This window comes from Annulohypoxylon truncatum, assembly GCF_022578515.1.
Source record: "Annulohypoxylon truncatum strain CBS 140777 unplaced genomic scaffold F4807scaffold_31, whole genome shotgun sequence".
NCBI classification, from domain to species: Eukaryota; Fungi; Ascomycota; class Sordariomycetes; order Xylariales; family Hypoxylaceae; genus Annulohypoxylon; species Annulohypoxylon truncatum.
Genome location: NW_025953817.1, coordinates 360701 through 386837, shown reverse-complemented (window position 1 = coordinate 386837; position 26137 = coordinate 360701). Strand labels below are relative to the sequence as shown.

General features: G+C 45.3%; 7 protein-coding genes across 7 annotated transcripts; 1 reads left to right on the top strand and 6 right to left on the bottom strand.

Annotated features, from left to right (window-relative positions):
• Positions 1-1169: 1169 nt before the first annotated feature.
• F4807DRAFT_463307 (alpha-ketoglutarate-dependent sulfonate dioxygenase) lies at positions 1170-2296 on the bottom strand (the record flags this gene model as incomplete). Its single annotated transcript, XM_048001959.1, has 2 exons — positions 1170-1240; positions 1300-2296. The coding sequence occupies 2 exons, from the start codon at positions 2294-2296 to the stop codon at positions 1170-1172; spliced, it is 1068 nt and encodes a 355-aa protein (XP_047851427.1).
• A 269-nt stretch (positions 2297-2565) lies between these two features.
• Positions 2566-4594, bottom strand: F4807DRAFT_218109 (major facilitator superfamily domain-containing protein). The gene is made up of 2 exons (XM_047994020.1): positions 4210-4594; positions 2566-4157 (listed from the first exon to the last, which is right to left on the bottom strand). Exons 1-2 carry the CDS (start codon positions 4274-4276, stop codon positions 2827-2829), a joined length of 1398 nt encoding a protein of 465 aa, XP_047851426.1. The 5' UTR covers positions 4277-4594; the 3' UTR covers positions 2566-2826.
• Positions 4595-6950: 2356 nt separating this feature from the next.
• F4807DRAFT_463304 (uncharacterized protein) lies at positions 6951-8561 on the bottom strand (the record flags this gene model as incomplete). The annotated part of the gene is made up of 1 exon (XM_048001958.1): positions 6951-8561. One exon carries the CDS (start codon positions 8559-8561, stop codon positions 6951-6953), a length of 1611 nt encoding a protein of 536 aa, XP_047851425.1.
• Positions 8562-9607: 1046 nt separating this feature from the next.
• F4807DRAFT_463303 (uncharacterized protein) lies at positions 9608-10490 on the bottom strand (the record flags this gene model as incomplete). Its single annotated transcript, XM_048001957.1, has 3 exons — positions 9608-9927; positions 10093-10332; positions 10385-10490. The coding sequence occupies 3 exons, from the start codon at positions 10488-10490 to the stop codon at positions 9608-9610; spliced, it is 666 nt and encodes a 221-aa protein (XP_047851424.1).
• Positions 10491-14716: 4226 nt separating this feature from the next.
• On the bottom strand, positions 14717-16302 carry F4807DRAFT_463301 (uncharacterized protein; the record flags this gene model as incomplete). The annotated part of the gene is made up of 2 exons (XM_048001956.1): positions 14717-15424; positions 15490-16302. The coding sequence occupies 2 exons, from the start codon at positions 16300-16302 to the stop codon at positions 14717-14719; spliced, it is 1521 nt and encodes a 506-aa protein (XP_047851423.1).
• Positions 16303-20128: 3826 nt separating this feature from the next.
• F4807DRAFT_437625 (succinate dehydrogenase cytochrome b560 subunit) lies at positions 20129-21428 on the top strand. The gene is made up of 3 exons (XM_047999058.1): positions 20129-20373; positions 20534-20618; positions 20791-21428. Exons 1-3 carry the CDS (start codon positions 20334-20336, stop codon positions 21233-21235), a joined length of 570 nt encoding a protein of 189 aa, XP_047851422.1. The 5' UTR covers positions 20129-20333; the 3' UTR covers positions 21236-21428.
• Positions 21429-21763: 335 nt separating this feature from the next.
• F4807DRAFT_453216 (TAF-domain-containing protein) lies at positions 21764-23292 on the bottom strand (the record flags this gene model as incomplete). Its single annotated transcript, XM_048000428.1, has 2 exons — positions 21764-22788; positions 22851-23292. The coding sequence occupies 2 exons, from the start codon at positions 23290-23292 to the stop codon at positions 21764-21766; spliced, it is 1467 nt and encodes a 488-aa protein (XP_047851421.1).
• Between the last annotated feature and the right edge of the window lie 2845 nt (positions 23293-26137).

The following is a 26137-nucleotide window of genomic DNA, read 5'->3' as shown; positions in this document are numbered from 1 at the left end:
TTCCGTTATTAATATGTACCACCATTCAAGATATCAAACGTTCATTATTCCCGCCCTAAATAAATACAAGCACACATCTACCCATTTCCGCAAGTACATAAATATCTTAGTATCTTTAAGCGGGGAGCTACACTATTTGCTACACTACATGTATGGATATCCTGGGGTTCGCGCGTGAGACTAATCGAATTCGAACAACTTGCATATTTTAGTCTTGTTCTACTACTTAATATTGTTTTAGCTAAGGTTGTGAACCGAGGATATTTAAGCCTCCTTGCTTCCAACTCTTCTCGTAGCATTCTAAGATGCACATCTTGCGAGATATTTGTGAGATGATGGCAGCTTGGACGAAGAGGAAATAAAAAGGTAACCTCCATCATGCTAAACCGCCCAATCACCGAGCACAGCACGCACGTCAAACGGCACTTTCACGTGTCATCCAGGCGAAAGTAACCCGACAACCGACCGACATCCGAAAGTCGATCAAGCGCAGTTTTTCGTATCGACCCGCCTCCTAATAGCGAAAAGATATTCATCTTTTGATCTCAGCTCCAGGCGTCTACTCAAAGCAAAGGGGAAAAAACCCCGATCTAATAAGTGTTGAATCCAATTTGTCTAACGTTTAGGTACCCATGTATAAAGGATCTTACCACAGAAATATCATGGGCAGGTACCTAGCGTATTGATTGGTAACATCCAGCCTCCCATCCGAAGAAAATTACTCAAGATAAAAATGGTCGACCAATAAGACAGTGGAAAGTTCTACGGAATATCACAACCTATGAAAATTTGTTCTCAACATTGAACTGTAAGAGGCTGACTAAGACACCAGCATTTACTAATCGAATTGAGTCTTAGATAAGAAGCCACTTCAGGCAAGAGTCTGGTCTAGAGTCTAGACTCTTGAGCTCTGCAGGAGCTCGCTTATCGCCAGCCACCCCAGCACCTGTCATGCTGTGAAACCAACTGTATGATGGTGGAGCCGTATTGTTAGCAAGCACTCGCCTTGGAAAATGTGTACACCTAAGTACATTATTCATCAATACCATCAGTCATAAATATCGTCGATTTCCGTTACGGCTTCCTCTCCTCTAACCCCAAAGCATATCCTGCTATTCTCAAGCAGACGTTTTGATGTGATTCTCCTTATCATTGGGATCCCAAGGCAGTCAGTTGGCTGCCGCCTTCTCGAGTCTTCGCTCTCTCTCCGCTCTCCCTTCGCTTGTTGGATCATAAAACGCTGTACCCTGTTAGCTGTGCGTGACAGACGCCATCCAGGCATTAACAATGGAGACTCACGTTTCTCCCCAAAGACCGTCGTACGGATACCCCTTCGAGGCGCCTCGTACGAGCCTGGAATAACTCGATGCAATACGCATCGATTATCCCACATCGCAACGCTCCCAACGTCCCACTTCCACCTAACGGAGTGGTCATCCGCGGAATGGAGGTGGTAGTCGAAGAAATCTAGCAGCTTATCCGATTCATGCTTCTTGAGTTCGGCAAACCCGGTCACGAATCCGGTGTTCACGTTTAACGCCTTCAATCTGGTCACCGGATGCGTCCGGACAGCTGGATGATGGGAATCGATCGGAGGGCGATTTGGCCCAAGACCCCATAGGTCCAAGATCGTATCGTACTGCAACCGCGACGTATGTACTGCGTGCAGGCCCTCGACGAATTTCTTCATCGCATCGCTCAATGTGTCGTACAAACCGTAGCCAGAAACCCAGGCGGTGTCTCCACCAACAGGAGGGTGCTCTTCCATGCGAAGTAAGGAGTATGACGGAGGATTGATTTCAAAGGAAGTATCGGCATGCCAATCCCCTGATGGCCATGGAGTGTATTTGTTGATCTCTCGATGATCCTCGCGGCTGCCTCGAATTACGAAGTGGCGCACATCCTTTTGGGCAGGGTGCCGATCTAAAGTCCCATAGTGCTCGAATAGTTTAACCTGTCCATCGGTCGTCAGGTCTTGGTTACGGAAGAATACCACGCCACGCTCATTGACCAGCAGCGCAAGCTCATCCAGTTGCTGCGGAGTTAGCTGCGAGAGTTGCACGTTCTCCAGAACGGTTCCGATGGACTCCGTGAGGTCAACCGGTTTAGCGACCGCGAATAGCGCCTTCTTTTCGGGATTCGCAAATGATGCCCGGTCCTTGTCCGGGAATATCTCCTCCCGAATCGGATCCGGAGGGATGTGATCTCTAATCTTAGGCGAGAAGTGCGGATGGATCGTAATCGGGAACCCGGAGTCCGGAGAGAGGTGCTTCATAGATTCGAGATTAGCCGCCATCTTGCCCATTCGTAAAGCGATATTCTAATGTTTTGATAGTGTCGGCCTTGGTAGTATAAGGAATCGGCCTACTCCACCTATCATTACTTATATACAGTCTAGTTCCCGAAGCGGAGTTGGAGACTAATATGGCGTGCGCTTGCGTTCCACCTATTAGAGAGGAGATTGATTGCAAGTTGATATGTAACTAAGCTCCGAAAAGACGAGTCTATCGATGGCGCGAAGCTAGACTACGATCACATCAGTTCTCCAACAGCCCCGATATCAATCGCAGGCCACTTAAATCTCCGAGCAGCGTAAACATGTCACTTTGAGGCCTCGATTTTGAATAATATCCGCAGTTTTTATGGCCTTTTCATACCATACGAGCTAATTAGTACGGGATACAGTAAGGTATCAATGAAACCGAAGTTTTGGATCAGAAAATAGTAGGCAACAGTGATGGGCGGCCCTCTAAGTACATCTGTCTAAGATCTAGCTACCTATAAAAACATCTATCAAATTTTTCTCTTAACATATTCAGACCAGATTCAGTCAGAACCCGTTTCCTTGTGTAGCTCTCCATGAGTCTCGATAGACGGACTTTCGATATCAGTCTTCTCCTTGTCAACACCAAAGTCCCTGATTACAAACCAAACGGGTATAATCGCAGCGCCCCATAGACCGAAGTTAATATAAGGACCGCCGACAGAAGCAATGACAGGAATGGCATTTAGCCCATAACTCAAGGCCTGCCAGGCCGACTCCGTTCCTCGTAGTAGCGCAGCGAGTCGGATAGTCTCCTCTGGACCAGATGATATCTGTCCGATTATGAAGTACGAGAAGTTGTAGTTGAGCTGAAAGCCGGCGACGAGGAAAACGAAAACCGCAAAGGCCCTTCCAAACCCGGGGTCGACCCAGTCGAAAAGCGGTTGAGTTCTGCGATATTCGGTGACGTTAATCGTGAGCCATAGCCACCAAGCTCCCTGCAGCGTCATTATAACCGCGAAAGCCCGTCGAGACCTTGTCTTTAGTGAAATTTGATGTTGGTCTAGCCATAATCCAAGCAGGTTGCCGCATATGACCGCCACTATTCCGGATAAGAACGATCCCAAAGCTCTTGCGCGTACACTAAACCAAAGAGAATTGTATGTGAAGAAGACTGCTTCGGCGTAAACTCCTTGACCGATCCAGAGGATGATGAGAAGAAACTTCTTGGTGACAAAGGTTTTCGTTGTTGTTTTGAATTCTTTCCAGGGGTTGTCGAGTATGGTAAGTTGGACTGGTGTTCCGTTCGGGCGCTGAACCTGAGATGGGTTGCTCAAGAGTAGAGCGACAAGTGTTCCGCTTGATTGCAGGGCAATAAAAATGAGATACACATTGTAGGAAACCTTTCCGGCCTGATTACGGTCTGCGTTCAGACCCAAGTTCACGGCACCCCCTAGAATCTGACCAATCTTTGTCCAAGTCAGCCAGTAGGCGACTATTCTGCTTCGATTACGCGGTTCTGGGTATGCGATGGCGATAGCTGCCTCAGCAGCCCAAAAGATACCGGCAGATATTCCACAGAGGGCGGCACCAAAGAGTACAAGCCATTCGACACCGTATCGATTATTGAGATAGAGACCGGCGCTATAGGGGGCGTATCCGATAGTACCGACAAAGAGGGCACCCTTAATGCCGATATACTTGACGATGCCGCTAGTGAACCAGCAAGATACCACCATGAGGCAAAATGTGAGGGCATTCGCGGTATTCACGAGATAAGGTGATTGGGAGCCTCCGGCTCCGAGAGAGTTCATTGCTCCCCATAGTCCTGGCGCAGCGAAGCTGCACATACCAAGGATCGTGGCATTGTAGAATACTGATCGGTACCATTTGACTAACCGGTATAAGCAAAGTTACCTAGAGAATAGGGATTATAAGACACTCACCTTGAACGGGCTGCTCATTTTCAGTGTCTGACGAGCTTTCCGCCGCTCTCTCTACTACGACCGTCATAGTGAAGATTTATATCTATTAGATAATTCAAGCACTACCGTAGAATCTGAGTTGACGTGTGAAGTAGGTAGGGTTAGTCAGGAACCGGTTGTTTACTCATATACTAAATACGGCCAACTATAGCTGTAAAAATCGAGGTATGGCATTTTCCGTAGACAGATCGCGCCTTACTCAGGGTATAACGCGTGATGAGTTCTAGCATAGATAAGATTACATCTTTTCGATTAAGAAAGCCAAGAGCCGATTCGTTTACCGGCAGCTATGCGACGATTTCTTATGCACATCAGAAAGCACGTCATTGAGCCCCTGAAATTGGTCATGGTTGGTGTCTCAACTTAACCTCAATCAACTCCAGCAGTCTGCAAACTAATACGTCGGATAGTATGGAGTTGCAGATGACGCCATTGGTGATCGTAGCTTTACAGAACCTGTATAGGATTAGTCAACGAAGCCGTCGTTATTAAAGCCGGTTCGTGAGATGATTGTCGGAGTGTATGCATTACTTTGGCAACTACCCCGGATGACGAAATGCGCGGACGTGTGTAATCTAGCCCTATATAAGTCAATCTTCTACAGTAGCGTGTTAATATGACTTTTGCTAGCTCTTGATGTAGTCAATTAGAACCAATCGACCCTTCTAGACGGTCTGCCCAGAAGCAACGCAGGATTGCGTTCGTCTCAAAGGACAGGCTAGTGCCGGCAACTTTCGCCATGTTGACCACGGAAAGAAGAAGGCCTGGTTGGCTTGAGGAACGTGTGCATTTGATTGACGCTCCAGTGTGCAAGTTCGTGGCTCCATGTGATGATGGATTTCAGCCAAGTGTCAAGAGATCTTGATGCAAGAACGGCCAGCGAAAATGAATATCTTTGCGCATTGGATTCGACACGACGACAATTCTAGATAACCATTATAACCATTCCTGGCAGGTATAACCCTCCTAAGAGAGCGCAGGGGAGTCATCAGAATGCGCATTGTTCACGATGCTTTCAAAGGAGTTTACAAGGTAGATACTTTTAATTGTTCATTTCCGGGATATGATTACGAGATGATGCTTAGTCATTGGTGGCGGTGCTTAGTAAGTACTTAATGGCAAGCCACATATTTGTTATCGTGTGGCTGACCGAGCCGAACTGGCCAGCCAAGCGAGGTCTAACGAATATTCTTTCACTGACGTGTCCGAATCCACTTCAATTTCATTAAAATGTTGAGTTAGTTATTCAATACCAAAATTATATTTTGCTTTTGTGACTAGAAGTAACCGGCGCGGGATAGTCGTTTAGCAGTACTTTCCTCAAAGTGGCATAATAGTAAAAACCCCTTATCCTGGTTAGTCATCAGTCACCTCCCATACCTGCCCCTGACCTGCTATAATAGCGTATTAATCTCAAGTAGGAATCTTGGCACCGGGATTGGAATCAAATCATGGCTGCTGTCAAAAAGAATTTAGAAGAGCTCGAGAAGGCCGCTAGTCTCGCTCATTTGCCAAAGTCTGACGAGTTTGATAAGATGATCTCCGGGATGCTGTGAGTGTTTTATATGCAGGATTATGAGATGCTATACGCTTAATGGGGAAGGTTGGGTCAGAATGACACCAGGTACTAATATAATTTCTATTTGATAGATATGATGCTCAAGACCCCGAGCTCATGAAAGCACGCTTCAACGCTAGGAGATGGATGCACAAATACAACAATTACTTTCCAGATGACCCTGAAGCCACTTTCGAGTCTTTAGCCAATGCTAGGAAAAACATCCTAAAACAATTTCTTGGTCATATCGAAGATGAAGTATTCATCGAGCCCTCACTCGCTGTGGATTACGGATGCAACATTCGCCTGGGCCACCGATTCTACTCCAACTTCAACCTCACAATCCTAGATTGCGCGCTAGTTACCATAGGTGACCGCGTCATGTTTGGACCAAATGTCTCCATTCTAACAGCTACTCATGAAACGGAGGTACAAAGTCGTAGAGACGATGTTGAGTACGCTAGGCCTGTGACTATTGGGGACGACTGCTGGGTAGGCGGACATGTGGTTATTCTGCCTGGTGTTACGATTGGCGAGGGATGTACCATTGCTGCCAGTTCCGTTGTGACGAAAGATGTTCCGGCGTGGAGTGTTGCGATGGGTACTCCTGCGAGAGTGATGAGAAAAGTGACGCCGTTAGAGAAGGTTCCGGAACGGAACACGTAGGGTTACTAGTAGACAGCCGGGCCTTAGATCATCTGCTTCGACGTGGGATCTTTTTAACTGGCACGAGACTTCGGCTAGGGATTAGAAGGTAGAACACCCATAGAAATTCGGCTACAATCAGCTGGGAACATAACTTTTAGATCGTAGCATTATTCATACAAGAGGTTCGAGAAAATATCAGGGGAAAATCATGATGTACCATTCATGCTCTATACTTCGAACCTGGTACGCCGAGTAAAGTGAGCAGTATTTCGCCTCCTAATTCTTGGCCGGGAAGTTAAAGGAAATATCTTGTTGAAGGATTCAAGGATCCACGTTATCATCGTTCCTGGTGAAAAGTGGACAAATTTTGCAATTGAAAAATAGATATAATTTGAATTTTTAAGTGTAAAACCCCAGAAATCTACCTGTTGTTAACTATGAGACGTATAAACTGTTAGACTATCCAATCATATAACGCAGGAAAACATTAAAACAACTAAAGCTTATACTCATCTATACATATGCGTTTCATAAGCAATGGATTTGAAAAAGAATCGCAAGACGGTACGTCCCGATCACCACGTCCGCTGGGCAACCGGAACCTCCGGCGTAGCTCTTGCTTCTTCTTCTCCGGGTCTAAGTTGGTCGCCTCGCAGATGTCCATATACGCCAGCTCGTCTTCGCACGACACCACCGTCGACCATACGTACTCGAGCTGGTCGACCGCCTTCCGTATATCTCCTGCCATTTTCCACGGCGCCCGAATTTCATACTCGTACAAGTACTGTGTCGTAAGCGGCAATCCCGTCTGCGGATTTATAGTCTGTACTCGTTTACCCAGTTTCGGCTCCTCGCCTTCATCTTGAGGCTCCAGCCCTTTCGCGCGTGAGATCAACGCCGCAGCCTCGTCGGCCCACCTTCTGTTTGCCATATCCATGTCCCTAGTCAGTTCAGTTGCGTTGGTTACTAACGCCTGAGTAAACCCGCTGAGGAGTCTGGTTCTGTCCAGGTTGGTAGCCATCTCTTCTACGGAGATCTGTGCCCACTTGTAGGTTTCTCCTTGCTGCTGCTTCTCCAACGCTTTTCTCGTACTAGCTAAGACTCTGTCAGCTACATCCTGGATACCTTGAGTTAGTTGAAGACCATTACGGAGTTGCTCGTATGTGTCGTGGATCCCCTGTCGAGCTATGAAGCCATCGGTGCTAACTTCCCTATCCTCAAGGAAATCAAGTACGTATCTTATGTACAACTTCGAAATCTTTTCATCTAGTGAACCGTCGTCTTGGATAGTTGGCTTTGACGCAAGGGAGTTGCTATGTCTGAAAACCGAGTCGGACATTTGTGAAATGATATCATTCATTGTCTGCATCTTTGAATTTACATTTGGTCCACTATCATCGCCCGTATTCCGGCTTCCACTTCTCTTGATGCAGTAAGCCATAATTCTGTGGAATTCCTCGAGATTATCGGCGAATCTCCTGGCACGAGCAGCAATCGTCGACACCATAGGATCAATCCTAGGAATACTTTTACTCTGACCTTCAACCGCGGCATTCAACGCAGTGACGGCTTTCTCGGCGTCTGTCCGTAGCTTTGTATAGTGGAAGTCTGTTTGTTCTTGGTTGGATTGTTCATTCTCACTCTCGACATCTAGATGCCGGCTCATCGTATACATTTGCGGCACATGTCTGTGGACGGTGCTATTGACAGTATCGATCAGTCCCTCAGCCAACGTACCTTGAAACCACATTGGGTCCGATGGGACGGCGGGCCACCGCCTACGCGCCCACCAGTCCTCAAAGGTCTGGCAACGGGATGATAAGGCATGGGACGCACCTTTAGCGCCACGGAGTTGGTAGTTACAACGGATCGCAGGACTCTGTAGCAGTTTGGTATACGATTCTAGAATTTCTATGACTATGGCAGGTGAGAAGAGGTCCTGCTTGACGACATGGACTTTTGACGCGTTCCAAAAATTAGGATCATTCTGCTGTATGTCTTTTACTATTGTCGATATCACCGTTATCGTCTCTATTGTCCCCGCACAATGAACAGTACCGACGGATGCTAGCAGGAATGCTACTGGGTATATGGATGAAAACAGCATTTTGATAACTAGTACCCTAGAATCTGAAGACTAACTGGTTGAATGGTATGCTTGTAGCTTTTAGTCCGTTGAATGGCATCTCTATTTGAATCCTCTTCAGGTGAATTTAAGCTCTCAACATCAACAATGAATATCATAGATACGAGATAAGATTCAGGAGCTGAAAGGGACTGTGTCTCGCCATGAAATACATTGTTTGATTTAATAAATTGCGGTTGGACAGTACATACATATTTCCTACAGGTAAATTAGTTTGCCGGTTAAACAAAGAACATATTTGAAAGGATACGTTGATCACAAAGACTATTGTAATCGAGCAAGGCACGCAAATCATCAATCCTGAATTGTATTAATCTATCTACCTGTGTACCTAGGTATAAAATTATGATATAAAATATTATCACCTTAGTCGGCACGCAATGTACTTAGACGCTCGTGGAGGTGAGTACCTATCTAACTAATGCTGGTAGCATCTATATAATATCCTAGTACCCAGTACAACCCAAAAAGGGGGTGGCTGTGTGGCTGGTAATTGTGGCTAGGTAACCCTTTTCTTAACCCTTGAGAATAGGGGTTAGGTATTAGATTCAACCATCACTAATCATCGCTAACTTTCAGAGTCGATGGGCGACCGTACAAGTGGAAGATGAACACTAACCTTAGTGGATCAGATATGGAATTTTAGTGGTTATGGGAAAGTGAACTCGAGGCGTTTTCCCTCATTTGTATCATTGAATATGTAGTTGGGCTAGTGACATTACTGTTACAAACAGGACTTGCTTATATTAGAACAGCATTCAGGCCAAGCAAGCAACCGCTGTCCTACTTCTTGTTGTTGCGTCCTAATACCCAGTTAGAGGCTGTAGAAAAGGACGACGGATCGCGAAGTTCGAGGTCACTTGCAACCTTGGTCTGGGGCGGCAAGTCAACGTGAGAGGTAGCAAGTAGGTAGCAAATGGGTAGAATAGTGACTAAAGTATCGCGCAACCCTTCTTAAATCTAGGGGAGGCGAAGCCTCCCTTATATATCTGCGGCCTAGCCGCTAGCTAGCCGCAGGCTAGCGCCTGCTTTCCCTCTCTCCACTTATGCCCCTGACAAGCAGCGTTACCATCCAGCTCCTCAATTGTTGTTGGCATGTCAGAACGTTCATTAATTGGAGTATCATTACGGTCAAGCTGACCAACGGTGCTGGCAACAGGTTCCTGAATCTTCTCATGGTCGAAGGAACCGGTATTAATGACTGAATCGACCTTAGTCGTGGCCATCGCTTCAGTAGAGTGCTGACATCCATTGTACGGTGACGACGTAGCCTTTGGCTGCTGGTTGTGCGGACTGTGCTGCAGTTGGTTGGTAAATTCAACTGCTTCTTGCTCAGTTTTTTTAGTTACTCGGTTACAGATGGCATTGAAAGCCTGGACGCTCACAGGACCATAAACCTGTGCGATTAAGATTTATCTTGTGTGAAGGGCGTTTCTCAATGTCGTGATTTCGAATCGGAGTTGTTTAATCTCGATATCTTTACAAGACTCACTGTTCTCTTTCGCTTTAGTTAACTCTAGTTGTTCATTAAGCGTAGCGCCTGTTGACTTGAGATAGTCTACCTCAGCGGTTTCGCTGAGTAGACAAGATCTGGTCTCAATCAGATCAGAGGTATGACGCGTTATGTCGTCCTTTAAACCTGAAACTGTTGCGTTAAGTACCTCAATGTCCTTATTCATAATCTCCGCGCTTGGAATAGCCTTAAGAGCAGATATTTTGGACTTAGATTCGTCTTTTTCGTGAATTAGCTGAAGAAGTCTTGATTTTTCTTGATATGTGCCAACTTGTATTCCATTGACATCTCTGGCTAATTTTCTTCTTTTCAGGGAACAGTCGAACGTCGCCGTCGATCTCCGAGCAGATCGACAATTGATTGTCCCAGCTCACCATTGTTCAGGCACGATATTTGAGGATAACGACACGGAGTTTTCATAGGCGTGTTGGGATTCTCGGTGGTGTTTTCCGCTCGGTATTTCCGTGGTACTCAGATTGTCCTTGTTCTCTTTCTACCTAAGACTCTGGGTGCTTCTAGGTCTATAGAGGTGAGAAATGTTGATAATTCCTGTGTGAAGAGCATCTCGTAATCCAGCATTCTCGAACTTAAGCTTTATGAGCTCTTTATCTTTCGCTGAAGTATCTACCTGCTCGTTAAGGGTGGAAATAACACCCTTGAGGTTTTTGATCTAATCGTCTTTAGTTTCGATTTCTTGGCGTGCTTGTACCAAATCGAGAGTACGGCGCGATATATCATCTTGCAGTGTTCTGATAGTCATTCTCATTGCCGCCATCTGAGACTTCAGCGCCGATATATCAGGATTGTCCTTTGCTGGCATAGTGCGTTGCTTAGCTGATATTTCCAGCTTTTTAGTAGCACGGAATTGTGCTTCAAAGTCGCTTTTAAATGTCGGCGTAGTGGGTAGCTGATGGTTGGGCCGCTCATCCTTCTGAGTAGAAGCACGGGCTACATTGGCCCATGTCTTGGTTCTCGTGGGATGGTTTGATACAGTATGCATAATGTTTACGTTTAAGTAACGTTTCCTTTGAAGATGTTAATAATCTGACGAAAGTAATGTAGTCTAAGACGAGGGTATACTTTAAAAGTTATTTGTTTAGTACACTTGATGGAAGTGAATAGCAGAGAAGAAAGCCTACAATATCGACAATTAGAGCTTGAGAGTAGGGTAAAAGGCGACAGAATAGACGCAGTATAATCGATGGGACAAAGGAGGATTGACCCAGTTCATCTATGTAGGGATAGCCATGTGTTGTAGATGAAGGTTGACGATGTGTATATGGTGATATTCGTGTGGATGTATGAGGACGAACATTAATTTGTAGGTATTGCGCCGCAAATGAGAATACTTGCGTAAACGCGCAACGTTGAAGAGAGGCAGCAATAATTTATTTAGAGGAGAAACTTACGTTTATTGGGATATGGCAAGTTTATGCCAAAATAGCAGACGATCTTTTATGCAGAGAGTAAAATCTTTTTGTGCAGACTCGTGCAAAGATGTTTTTGCTGATACAGATTGTCTTTAAAGCAGAAAAGAATAGGAAAGGTAGAGGAAATGAAAAGTGAACATTAGTTCCAAAAACTGGGGCTTTATGTTACCATGGTAGGTGACAGCAACGGCTGCCATGGTGATAATCAAAAAGTTAAATCTACACCTGGAACGGTGCTTAAGTACCTGATTATTATACCGTGCGTTTTTATTGTCTCTTGTTTGGAGGACCTAATTGTAGTAAATTTACAACAATCAAAATGTAGAAATACATACTTCATGTTCATTATATATACAAGGGAAGAATACATAGGGAAATATGGCAAAAATAAAGATAATATTAGGACAATCACTACCTATTGGATATTGATCTCCAAACTTAGTTACAGTTGATTGTCACCTATTACTGTATTGGACGTAGGTACCTTCAATTGTGAGCTCTGTGCTCGCTGACATTTCATGAGGAGGGAAACTGTGAGCTGAGAACGCTCAGGAACAAGATTAACTGTGTTTTATATCGTCGCAATAATGGGCAACCTAGAAATGGAAACAGTCTATTTGTCAAAATGTAGAACAACATTATAATATAATACAAATACCATCCATATCGTGCGTCCATTAACGCTTTACAGGACGTACAACTCGAACCCTATAACGTTGCTTCTTGCCAGCAGGCATTCTCTTCAAGATTTTGCTTGGAGATAGCCTTAATCACTGCTTGCTACAAATTCTCCCATTACTATTATATCTGAATCTTTTGTTGGTTTGGCCTTGGATAGAAAGGTGCTCCACCTGACGGAGAAGCGCGGTGGCTCGGCCGTAGCCAGAATACGAGGAAGAATATTCCATTACATCAGAAGCAGGCCTCCAATATGTGCCGCTTGTATAACTTGTTGACCACAGCCATGCCAAATAAGAATATCAACCTTGACTGGTGACGAACATGGGCTCGGAGTCAACCGTGTTGAAGGCGAAATTGAATCCGGTCGTCAAGAGTATGTCTTGTGGCGCCAATCCCGATATAGTAGTACTCAATAATAGAGGAACATCGCCTTTGTAGACGCTTGGATTTCTTTTGGGAGACTGTGTAGAGTGGTCGTCGTGATTATGACCCTCGAAGCGGTGGGATCATCTTCATCCCATACGTAGTTTAAGTCCAACGGCCACTTAGGCCAAATCCTCAGAATTAAGGATACGTGTTCTTTGCTGTCGTCGCTTTGCTTAAATCGCATCCAGATAAGGTTATCTGTTTAATGGTACTCCGATGATTGATATCTTGCTCGATTTCGTCAACCCACTCAGTCGTCCAACCTGTAGTGATTACTAGGCCTTCAGCCGTCATACTGTTTGGGGCTAATTTAGCCACATGTACTTGAGCATATTACGATTGCCGAGTTGTATCAGCCTGAAGTTGGGTTATGGTATCTATGCTCGGATTTTTCCACCTTGACGGTTGTGCCTGAGATACCCCATCTAAGTATACCGACGTTAGATGTGCCAAGAAAACAGAGTAAAAGTTTCGCGGTATCTTACCTGGGGAGTGGACAGGATTTTTAAAACAATATATGTGTTTGATTTTTAGGACCGTTGGTTGTTAATAAGTGAAGCAGTACGTAGCAGGGAATTTGCTTCCGCTGAGACTAGGAGCACACTCTAAATTAGTAATCATGAGATAAAGGCCCGAAGGATTCACAAGTAGAGAACGGCAATCTATCGTATGAATGATCTGCGTCGAACGGCTTCGTGTGGACGGTATATGAAGGGTATATATAAATGAAAAATGGGATGTGGAGGTTGGCCGTAGACAACGGTGAGTAGGAAAAGAAGTACACGAGCAGCTTGGATAAAAGACTTACCTGTGGCATTATTACTTTATCAAGTAAAGAAAAAACGATAATAATACGTGAAAGAATGGTGTGGTAGCAGAGACGAGAGTAGTTAATGAAGGTATGTTTTTTTTTTCCACAGAATAATATACTGTTAAGTGAAGTTCTGTCCTGAAATGTCGTAGAATTAACTTGTATGTTTTGTGAGAGGAAAGAAAGGAAAAAATAATAATAGCTTCTATGACCTACTAGGTAAGGTACCTAGCTGGCTGATTTGATAGCGGCCAGGGACGACTTACCAGGAACCAATCATCTGGTGACGCTTGGAAGATGTAATAGACGCTTCAGTACTACTATATACTTTTCAGGTACGAGTTAATTTTAAAGTAATATGTAAAAATAACGGTTATTTTACAAAATACTCATATAATGTACCTACAGATAATGGAATGATTATTACAGTTAGAACTAGCGCACATCTATGACGTATAATCCGTTCTTACTCGGTATTTATACTTGCTCATGGCCTTAGCTTGAGGCTATTCCTTCTCCTTGAGGCGGTTGCTTCGTTGGTTGAGCATACCAGCATCCCATGTCCCAATTTCGGATCTCCTCGACACAAGAGCAGTAGTAGCAATAACAGCAGTAGACATACGAATGGCAAAAAGGGTCAGCTGCAATGGTAAACACAGGTCGTGCCACTTTATATTAGAATATTCTGCAAGCTAAACAAATATCAAGCCTTGTTTGGTTTAGAGTAAACAAGGCCTGATATTTAAACTTCCTATTTATTTGTTAATATCTTTCGTTTAGATCTTACTTGTAATTAACAAAGGGAGGAACATTTTCATCCTTATCCGACCCTAGATAAGAATTATAGAGTGGTTGGGCATCAAGGATTGTTGCAATTGCCTAGGTCTCCGTGAAGCTCTGCCATCTCGTATACTGTTGGGGTATTTGGAGCTTGAGAACTAGACATAAACTGAAATGAGTATATCTGTGGAGCGCGAAATTATCATAATAATGGATCTACTCGAGCGAAATACAGGGGTGACCTTTTTTGTTCTAAAGAAATGACGAAATATCCGTTTGTTTTAATGAACGGCTTGTCCTAGGATCTATCGGCATCTATCCACCCTGAGATATTTCCAGCACATCCATTTAGAATGTCCCAAGTGAAGACATCAAGTACCCCAGAAGGCCAACGCTCTTTAGCTTCTTGATGCTATCAAGAGCTTAGGCAAGCTATTAATGGCTCCTGACCGTCTGGCCTCGTCCTCCCAAATACTCAGTCAGCTGCTAAGCTCACAGGCTGCGTCTGGCCCTGAGCATGGGGCCAGGGCTTAGGTTCAACTGCCTCATTGACAGGAACTTCTGTGACGACCGCGGTAACCCGTTCGTCCTCTTTAGCAGATTGATCTTTCTGTGGGTTAGGCTTCTGTGAAAACTTGGAAGCTGACCCGATGACAGTCCCATGAGGCCTCTTGATAGGCTTCGGTTTGTGACCACTGCTCAGAGCTACCTTTGCCTTGGTAGATGGCTTAGTACCAGGGGACATACTTTGGCCTGGTGAGACAGCTGTGGTCACATCGGTGACTTTCTTCTTAAACGCCTTTTCCTCTGATGCCCGCTTCTTTGCTGCTTGTTTCTTTGCCGCCTGTCTCTTCTTCCATTTGTCTTTGGAAGACACTCTCTTGGTCTGTACCTGAGTCCATCCGTCGTCTCGATCGGATGACTTGGACGTATCCTGAGTAGCTCGAGAAGTGTTTGCTATAGGAGAACAAACGCTTGCAGGTTTCTTAGAACTATCTCGAGCCTTTGTACCTGCGTTCATAGCTGCTTTCGAGCCAGCGACAGTTTTGTTGATAGGAGGGGGAAGTCGGACGATAGGGACACCTTCTGTAGATTGTTCTACATCGATGGGGTGAGCGCTACTATCCACAGCGGTCTTGTTGGAGTCTGGTCTGTCAAGATCATCGCGGGTTATAGTATCGACCTATTCGCAATCTTAGTTAGCCACGCTTGGTTTGCTAACATTAGTGGGAAGGTGAAGAGGGCTACCTCAGTAATGACAGCTAGATTCGTAGGTCTAAACACTTGGCTACTAGGAATCGTTCCTTCAGGGGGGCCTTGTTTGAAATGGACTCGTTTATGAGTCGCTTTGGATTCACCCTGTCGTCCGTTGCTTCGTCCGTTGCCAGATGAAAAAGCCGGAGCAGGATCTGCATACGGAACCTGCTCGACTTTTTGATGGTGGTTAACAGAATCATCGACCCTCTTCTCTTCAGCTTCTACCCCTTTTGTTCCAATATCTTCGAAGTGCTGTAAACTGCCAGGTCCGTACACTTGGGCAACATTTATGATTCCAGTGTGGACAGACTCTCGAAGACTAGCATTCTCTAGTCTTAACCGGATGATCTCATAATGGGTTCCATTATCCGTAGCTGTTACTGCTCCTAGCTCCTTCTTAAGCTCTCGGATAATATTCTCAAGGTGCTTTATCTGTGAATCCTTTCCGGCTAGAGATGCCTTAGCTGAGATTAGGTCTAGACTTCGTTGGGATATATCCTTGTGAAGTAGAAAAATGGTCTCCTTCATGGAGGCCACCAGGCCGTCGAATTCAGCTACCGTGGGTGCCACAATTCCAGGAACCACAGCCTGGACCAGTTGGCCTTCGGCATTGAAGCGAGGAATTGTATTCGGGGCATCGTGATGGTTATGCAGCTTCTCCTTAGCCTCATATATGGGCTCTCGGTTAGACGCGACCCCGAAATTCACTGTTTCTGGGTTTGTGGTGGTTCGTGGAGTGTTGGGTCTCGATGTCTTAACGATATTAGCCCACGAATGAGCATTGTTAGGCTTATCGTCCTCCATGATGAGATACTAAAGAACATGTTAGTTACATGAGCATCATAAATGATAGGCACGGTCTAAGTATAGCTAAGGGTGCAATATATGTTGATGGTGGCAAGCGATGACAATATGCAGGAGAAAAGAATAGGTACTGAGCAGCCAGATATGAAGAGTACGATACTCCTCGATAGAGTAATGCAGATTGTACGTAAGAATGGCAATAGGAAACGCGAAGCAATAAAAACGGACGTGAAAAGTGATCGATAGTTGAGACTTACTAAAGGAACGGGTAGCGCCTTGGCTATCAAGTTGTCGGAATTGACAGAATATTATTAATACTTGTTCAGGATATCAATCCTAAAGTGATTTCGGGGCGTAGAAAATAACACGGATGTGCAAAATCTGTAAGAATGGTGTTAATAGAAAATAGACTCAGATTCGTATCAATCAGAAGAGGGCCATTGACTTACCAAGACGGTAGGATGAATTCGCAGTATTCACGTCGAGAATAGTTATGGAGTGAAAGAAGAAAAAAGTGGGAAGTGATAATAAGTTCTGTATCTCAGGGTAGTTGGATACCGCGGCTGGTGACGACAACGGTCACTACGGCAATAATTAGCAACGAAATTTTGTTTATATCATCATTTTTGAGGTACCTTGGTACCTGTATATCTTATATTCATTTTGGTGCCTTTTAATTCGTGGTAATAAAGACCGTTAACTGGATATTCTATGAGAAGGTTAATGCCCCCAAGTTATACTCTGGTTGAGAGTACTTGGTGTACATACAGGAAATGCACTTTTTCTACTCTGTTCTAAACACGCCAATACGTCTCCTATTGTCTCAGATAGGCTGAACTCCGATTCAACTAGTCCTCCACTAGACCAGACCTGCTCTGGTCCAAAGCTGACGACCAGCTGCTGAATGAAATAGCAGGCAACCTTTATGTTGCAATTAGTGGTTGACGAGGCACATTGCCTCGACGTCTTTTCGACCTGGTAAATACCAGGTAGAACGCGATCAACCAAAAAGCCCCCACAAGTATACTTCAGAAGCACCGACAATCCCCCTGGTGTACTCCTCCAGGCGGTTTCGGTAAGTCATTTAGTGATATCTGACTCTTAAGGTGAAGTCCGGGTCTTATCTGCTTTACTCTTTTCGGGGATACAGACTGATAGAATCATCAATCTCGCTTGGGGACAAGTTTGGTCCGTTGATATATGGAAAGGTTAACACAGATAAATCTGCGTAATACTCTGGCGATGATCGACAAAATTAGCGACATCTTTTTCCATGCCATGTACCCCTTGTATTTCATAGTCGTTAACTATCGGAGTGGGTGGCTTTCCAGAGATTACGCTCTAGATGATGATTGCTGGCGTCTGTGTGCGGTTTATAGCTTCTTTGGGGAGCTGTTGGTCGCTGTTAGGGGGTGTCAAGACACCGGCAGGACTAGGGAGAGGTATGGTTCCTCTGTTAGGGTCAGGTTGATCCAGATACTACTAGGTAGTTGTTTATATCGGGGTTTGATGAGGTTAGGATCGAGCCCAACGATGAATTCACCCTGGGCTAGGTGGTCATCAAAACCGAGGACTATCCAAGGTTGCTTTAGAGTTTTCTTAATCCCTTATATGCGATGCTCTAATAGTTATTATTTTCCGTAGGGAGTAGCATCATCGCGCCGCAACGCCCCGTTCGATAGAAGATCGTGTTATTGTTCGATTCTGAAATCCACCTGCGTTGGTGAGACACCTGGAATGGGTCAGCTCTATGAAGCAATAATTGGTACTTATATCAAGACGTCCTACCTCGGCGAAGGCTTCGGAAGATAACTCATTTTGCCAACATATTAAGTTAGACAGTTTCCGTCAAGCTTAGGAGTAGCTGTTTAATGGAAAGTTGCATGAAGTTGACAAATATATCGGCACCGATGTGTCGGCCCTGGCGGCCCTGTCGGCGCCCGGTCAAACCTATACATAAAAAGGTTAGATGCATTAGGGAGGCGATGAATAGGGTAGTGCTACATGTCAAAGAATAGCAGAGACAAAAGCATGGGGGATTATATGATGTGTGACGAACCTCAAATAGAACCTAGATCAATAGAGAATGTGCTAGGGGGTCGGCCTAAAGAGTAAGGTAGATAGGAAAGAAACGATTTAATGATATTGATTAATACTCCGAGGAATTGTTGTATGAATGTGGTCATTATTATAACCACAGGTTAGGTTATTTAGTTGAATGGCATCGTGAATTATGTGTTAAGATGTTTGAGGAATGTATCCATTCTTAAATAAGGAAAAGAAAAAAGGAAAATAATGGAAAGAAGACACCAGGAGAATAAATAACATTAGGGTTTTCAGCCTACACTCGTTTATTAATTGTACGGACGGCGGCTGGTGACGACAGTGGTTGCCACAATGACAAACAGCGCCGTGTTATTTTCAAAGGTGCAGATATATGTACTTCAGAAATTTTCTATAGCATTCCCAATCTTGTATCAAAGTTTTTATTATCGGATTGATTATCTATCATCCTCTTACTGGTACGTAGACGATCCTTGACTTAGGTTTCAGCCATGTTTATATACACGGTATAATGCTGATTCCGTTAAGACTAGAATAATGAATAATGTTCAAATAAACGTCCTTGATATTCTATAGTAATCAGAGCAGTTTTCTATGGAAGAGATGTAGTGAAAGATGCTCGTCAATAAAGTTTTGGACAGTGTTAGGATGTTATATATGGTAATTGTGTATGGGGAAGGCCCTTCCCGAAAGGGGCCTGGGCAACACATTATGGGCCGGCATTTTTCTTTGAGGGTTACAAGACTAACTAAGCTTCGTAACCACTTCCTTTAACTCTCCAATCCCTTCATCTTGTCAAGTGAAAGTTATTCTAACTTCCAAGTGCTAAGCTCTTGTGTATGATAAAAAATATCGGATTGCGGAATCAGCATTGTTGATTTTAATCCAGGCACTTGTACGCTGCTTATTCAAGCTATGTCGAGCACGATAGCTGGCCTGAGATGATAGACTTATGGCTCATAAAAAGCTAGCTGACAGGATAGGTGGTTGTTTGTAGACACTGGCAGCCCCCCTAATCCACATCCCTTCTGGGTGGATTAGAAAAGAATGTTTGCTCCTTAACGGCCCTAGACCATTTTCAGGTGTACGTGTCTTTGTTTTTTATTTGGGATATATCATGAAATAATTTAAGGATCGTCATGTTCATAGTGAGGATTAATTGTCCTCGTATTGGTACATGATTGATTCTTAGTTTGGACTAAGCTGTATGTGCACGTTATGATGCTGATATCGTCGAAACAAGAACAACAGGAGCTGGTACAATACATGCAATTGGTATTCTACTACATATCCCTAGCATGAATGTATGCGATCAAGTATCTGAATGTAGATCTCAGAATGAAACGACGTCGAGACGGGGAGCAACTCAACGCCGAGATTAACGAAGGATCCTTCTTTCCCAAGAATAGTTACTCTAAGAGACACCCATAACGGCTTGCACCGTCGGTGACCTTGACACGATGTTCCATTGTTCTGGAAAGCCACCAGTGGTCTGGATGCTCAGTGCTATCTGAGGAAAGAAAGGAAGGAAAATAGATTTAAACAAATTTGCGTTCAGATTATTTTTGTCTGAGCGATTGTTGCTGCACAGACCATTTCACGTGATAAATGCCTAGGTTTGTGGCTTAGCGTGATCTCAGTGGTACTTCGGTACTTGTTTTGGTGACGGTGGTCATCATAGATCATATGCAATTTGATTGGTTCGATTAGAAGCCGAGGGTAGAGGTGGGATTGGACGGAATTAACTTTGGATTTCCTCAATCTTTAACCGACTCTAACGTTCAATGAACGCATCACCGTCTACGCTTCTTTCGAACTCGAGTCCGCTTGCGAGTACCTCCTACAATTGAATTGTCTCGACGATATTGGCATCGTCGTCGTCCGTCGTCTCCGACTGGTCGAGAGTTCAAATCGATCTCCAGGATCACTGGACGGATTAAAGGGAATTTTGATCGCATCTCGACACGATGATCGCGCAGAGAGTTGGTGTTCGGGCACTGCGGCAAGGTATGTACCTATCATCCCATTTGTTCTTGTTATACTTCATCTATTCTCCCCATCCCAACGTGGAGGAACGTGGCTTGCGACGGCTTGTCAATCAACCCCTCGACCGGACAACGTCATAGCTTAAGTTTCGCTAACGCTTGATTTCCCTCTCAACTCACAGCCGCCGCCAAGCCCAATGCGCTCTTCCTCTCCCAGAACCTCCCGCGACTTGCTCTGGGTATGAATACCGCAACCTCGCAGACTAGGTAAACACCTTCGATTCCGAACCGCTTCCCCTTCTCCATCAGACCTACTACCCCAAAAGTCGTCTTCACATGCAAAACCCGCAGCGCAGATTTCAGCCAGCAATACCTTCAATCCCCGCGCTTCAAGCATCCGGGACATACACACTAATACTAACCACCCGCCCCCAAACAGAGGCGCATCAACGCAAAAGCTCACCGAAACCGACGCCCAATCCCTCCTCGCCTCGCAACGCAAGCAACGCCCCGTCTCGCCGCACCTGACGGCGTACGACTACAGCCAGACGTGGTTCGGCGCCTCGATCTGGACGCGAATTACAGGGCAAGCGCTGTCGACCTCGCTGTACGCCTTCTCGATCGCGTACCTCGTAGCGCCTCTGACGGGCTGGCACATCGAGTCCGCGACGCTCGCCGAGGCCGCCGCCACCCTACCGCCCGTCCTGAAGACCGGGTTAAAGGCCGCCATCGCCTGGCCCTTCTTCTTCCACTTCAGCAACGGCATCCGCCATCTCGTCTGGGACACTGCGAGGGGGTTCCAGAAGCCCGTCATCAATCAGACTAGTTATCTCGTTTTGGGGACCAGCGTTGCCGCGACTCTTGGCGCCGTATTCCTGCTGTGATTTGGTTAGGAGGAGAGGAAGAGAGGGGGACAGGGCCTTGGAAGTATGATAGGATGGGCAGATGAGTGGATTAGCTCTAGTACAGGGCCTAGTTTACCTCCGAATCATGGGAATTAGGTTCTCCTTGTAGATTACGAAAGAAGCAGTAAATGAATCAATTTACAATCAAATTTGGTTAAGACACATGCACAAAGTCACTCATGTTTGGGCGCATATCGTGAGGAACAGCAATTGATGTCTATCCCCATAAGCCAGTGACTTATGCTCTGCAATTTATGTAGTCGCATAGTATGACTTAGGCCAAGCGAGATCGTGTGATGTACAATCTGAACATGGCGATAGGTGCGGTTGACGTAAAGTCTGACTTTCGCACTCTGCGCTCTATAGATGTAGCGCAGAAAAAAGCCTAGCAAGCAGCTGCAAAAACATATTCCCTCCCAGGAACTCCAGAAAACCTCAAATCCCTAAGACTCCGATCATGCTAAACAAAGGAAATCCAAGCCCCAAGCATCACCACGCTCCTCCAACCTATTCTCTGGCCCCCATCCAGTCGCTGTCGTAGAACTGGGCGTCCAACACTGCTAGGTTCAACTTATGATCACCTAGCTGGATGATCCGGTCACCAATCATGTCCCCCACGAAAGCCTTGACGCGAGCTGCTTCAGCGTCGCTGGAGAACCCATTCATGCTAGCCACTGGCAGAACATCACCCGTAAGCTTCTGCAGCCCCTTCAAGATAGCGCCGATTATGGCCTCAAACTCCATACGGCTGAGTTCCGTATTTTTCTGGAGTAGGGGGACAAGCATGCCCTTCTCAAAGTCCTTCAGGTTCTGGACTAGGAGGATCTTAATCGCTCCGTTGTTGGCACTATGCACAATGCCCGAGATGGCCCCGAACCACACACTAGGAGGTAGCTGCGGGTTCAACATGGCTTTAACGCAAGAACGTAGAAGCATGGGGCGAAGCGTCTTAATAGACCTTGAGAACTTCCACGCGATTTCTCCAAGCACGTTCGCAGCGAACTCTCTAAGTTGGTACTGCTGACTCGCTGATTGGATGTCGCTGTGTGATGCCTTGCGATGTAGCAGCGCTGTGAGGGCTGCCGAGACGAAAGCCGGCGCGTGCGTGTTGAGGAACAGATGCTCGTTATTGATTAGAGCATGCACGAGCTCCATCATCCGACGAAGTACGAACAGATCGTCGAAATTATGAGTCACCTGATCGGTGACAAAAGTGCTGAAGTAGGGCAGCAGCTGGTGGATGCCGGGCTCAGTGGCAAGCGACTCCAGTGCAGCCGCACGCAATCTCTCCACCTCTTCGTCGTCGCTGTCGTCCAGGATGGCAGCCTGGATCTTCTCAAAGTACAGGACCAGCTCCTGTGATACAGCGTGCTTCACAGAAGGCTTGAAAGCGGGTTGGTCCTGACCCGAGAGAGCAGCAAGTGCTGGATTGGCACCAGAGCCCTTTGGCAGCAAGTCGTGCGACTTAAGCTCGGCCGGCGAAAGGTTCTCAGGACAGATCGTGAGCACTCCGTCAATAGCGAGATAATGCCCTATAGGTAGATAGTTAGTATTATGAAGATAACGTCATTTTCTTGGGTGTCACGAGACGTACCTGTCATGAACATGTCCTTGGGTATTTTTGGCAGTGGAGCATTAATCATCTTCTCCAGCTCAATCTCCTCATCCTCCACATAGTAGAGGGCCTGGGAGCCTAGATTGGCTTCCCCATATTTGAGGGGACGGTTCGAGTCATAACCGAACATAGGCTCGACGTCCAGGACTCTCAAGGCACCACTAGTGTCTTGTACACTCATATTGTCCCGCTCCGAGTTTCGCATTCCACGCAAGGATTCCACTATGACCTGACCCATGCGATACTCGGTGTCCTGGGTGAGCGTACGGAGACTATCGTCACCGATCTTGGACGCGCCAACAGACTCAGCCACGTCGCGAACCGTATCTTGGTTCCATAGTGGCTTCTGGTCGAAGGCTGGACCTTTACCTCCCACGGACAAGTCCACGGGAGGGAGACGAGAGTTTGCGGACGCAGCCATTGCAACGAGCTTCTGACTGGTGCGAACTGATTTGTGGGAGCTGTTGACTCGTTAATGCCGAGCCAGAAAGAAGCGAGCGAGATTGATTACATACTCACAAGGTGATCGTCTCGCGACAGAATATGGGGCGTATGTAGATACTCGTCCAGTTGGTACGAGATCAACGCCGAGTGGTATCGAGATAGATAAATTGTCTGCTGGCCCTAATAGCGGGTAGAGCGAGACAAGGCGTACTAATCGACAGCTGTCGGGTACCCTCAATACTTGACGCGGGTTAGTGACAGAAACACGAATGAAGAAATACTATTAAATCTAGACATGAAGATAGGTTGACAAAGGATTAAGATGATAGATGTATTGATTAACGGATGATTAATGGTATATTGGTATGGAAAGTGATGAATGTTGGAGTTCAGGAATGCGTAATCGGCCTACGAAAGATAGATGCTCACCTAAACTCCGAAAACCACTCGTAGAAAACCAATAATGATTGCCTTTTAATGTCGGCAGCGCTCAAGAAGATAATATAATGTAAGCGGCTGGCAGAAGGCGATGAATGCAGATGCGCGGATGGCGAAATGCAAAAGTACCAAGTGTAGAAGTGGCGGGCAACTAGACTTGAGGATAGCTTTTGGTCTACAGGGAGGCTTTTTTCTGTAGACAAGAGCTGGAGAAAATAAAGGAAAGGGAGAGATTTGGGGAGGGAAGTCCAGCCTTATATAGTTTTGAAAGTGAGGTGGGTCCGGGGAGTGATTAGAATTCTAAACACTTTGACCACCGGCGGCAACGGCAAGTTAAGTATGATTGGACGAGAAAAATGGAATATTTCCTTTAATAACGTTATTTCACTGTGGTTGTGATTCGATTTAGTGGGTATCGAGTGAGTAAATCAGCTCGTGCGGCCGCCTTGATGCTATCGTTGCTAGGTAGACAAGGAAGTTGAGGATAGGCAAACAGCGATTACCAGGCGACGAACCAATCAGAGAAAGTTTTGACCCTAATCAGCCCGGGTAAACGTTTGAGACGATCAGTAATTCGTATTATATCGAGTTTTGATTCACCGAATATGTGTTGAAGATAAAAGAATCGAGATATACGGAACCACAAGGCTGGGATGTTGAGAAGGAAAGAAGTCAGGTTATCAGCCTCGAGCTTGGCGGATGGTTAAAATGCATGGTGGAGCCGTTTTCTGATTGGCTCAAATCTCGCTGCCCTGGTCATTCATATCATGATTACATAATTAATTCGACCGTCGTAACTAGTAACCCGAAGTTTGCTACACTAAAACACCCAAGAAACTCTAAATAGAACTAAATCAAGCCAATCAGAAAAAAAATTTGATAGGCACTTAATTATTAAGGTCAGCTGCCCAGTTAATTAAAATCGACAGTCTGCCTGGCGTACCAAAAATGTCCGTTTTGGGTTTAGCCTCTATATCCCTGTCATTCGGATCGAGCCGAACCGATCTATTCACTTATAACTGATACGTACCTAGGCGCCTCAATTCTTCCCTCTTACAACATCGAAACTTACCTTCTTGCCTTTTAGCATTCTATCCAATGTGGCTGCACTCATGCACATACTCAATCTAGGATCTCATATGATGATGAAGTTACGAATAGCGATGATTAGGCACCAATAATCCTCAATAAGAGTACAGCGCAGTACATTAGGTTATACCACGGCTTCAACGTTAATTGTAGACAGCAGCCCACGATACCTTCATGTGTGCTTCGAGTTGATGATAACTCTCTCTTCTCCATCTACATCATACGAAAACCAAACCCACGTTCAAATGACCGACAAGAAAGAGAGATCGGAAATTATTCCAGCCTTTCGACTAGCCATTGGGTTGTCTGGACACTATGTTACGAGATAGTTTTCATCGACGATGCTGACTCTTCATCAAGGAATCCCTATTATTTGTGGATATAGTGGGTTGAGAAATACTTGAGTAATTGATATTCCGTGTATTACGTACCTCTGATTAACCCATCAATAACTAAAGGCTCTAAGGATGCAGTTATTCAGTAATGGAGGACGCCAAACTTAGAACCAGGTTCGAATGATCTATGAAGCAATTGACTATGAAGGGAATTTTTAGATGAAAGATGATACCTCATAATTGGTGGGATATCAGGAAATTGACTTGAACACGGTCATGTTACGTTATAAAGGGTCGGAATTTGACTTGGTTTCATTGTGTAAAAGACAAGAAGAAACTAACTTGATGCTCTCATTTATTATCTGTAGTAATTGTACGACGACTTCTATGTAGGCATTTACACGTTTAGACTAGCAAAGCATCGGAAAATGTGTCAAAGGCTGCATTCTATCTACTACCTAGTATGGTACGGAGTGTGAGAGGGCACCTTGAACATCGGAGCAACCCCAATTGCATCATGATAGGCCAATCAATTGGATTGTTATTAAAAATTAAGTAACAAGAAGCTGGGATACCCATTGGGAGGTCGTCACTGGAGAGCTAGGACAAGAGCAATATTATTTCTTCGTGCTTCCATCAGAGAAGGGCGTTGCTTTCTGTGTTAAACTTAGCCGAAACGTGATGTATCTTCCTGCCGATTCTGGGTGGCGTCGAAGCTTGGATATCACTACCACATTAATTCATAGCTGGAAACATCGGCGCGGACAAGAGTCAAAATTTAGAACGACCTTCAAATAAGGTAAGAAAAGCTATGGCTTTATTTCAAGAAGCGCGAGCATTCCTTATCAAGCATATGATTTTCGTCGTTGATCTAGACCCACCTTACCCTACCGTGGAATTGCTTGAGTTCGGGTTCATAGCAACGAAAACCTGTACGGAGTGTTCGTGTTTCTTGATACC

Excerpts from the sequence above, each read along its gene's own strand:
- F4807DRAFT_437625 (XM_047999058.1), top strand. The coding sequence starts at position 20,334 with ATGATCGCGCAGAGAGTTGGTGTTCGGGCACTGCGGCAAG. Across the intron at positions 20,374-20,533 it reads TGTTCGGGCACTGCGGCAAG|CCGCCGCCAAGCCCAATGCG; the intron begins GTATGTACCTAT and ends CTCAACTCACAG. Across the intron at positions 20,619-20,790 it reads ACCGCAACCTCGCAGACTAG|AGGCGCATCAACGCAAAAGC; the intron begins GTAAACACCTTC and ends GCCCCCAAACAG.
- F4807DRAFT_218109 (XM_047994020.1), bottom strand. The coding sequence starts at position 4,276 with ATGACGGTCGTAGTAGAGAGAGCGGCGGAAAGCTCGTCAGACACTGAA. Across the intron at positions 4,158-4,209 it reads AAATGAGCAGCCCGTTCAAG|TCAAATGGTACCGATCAGTA; the intron begins GTGAGTGTCTTA and ends TATACCGGTTAG.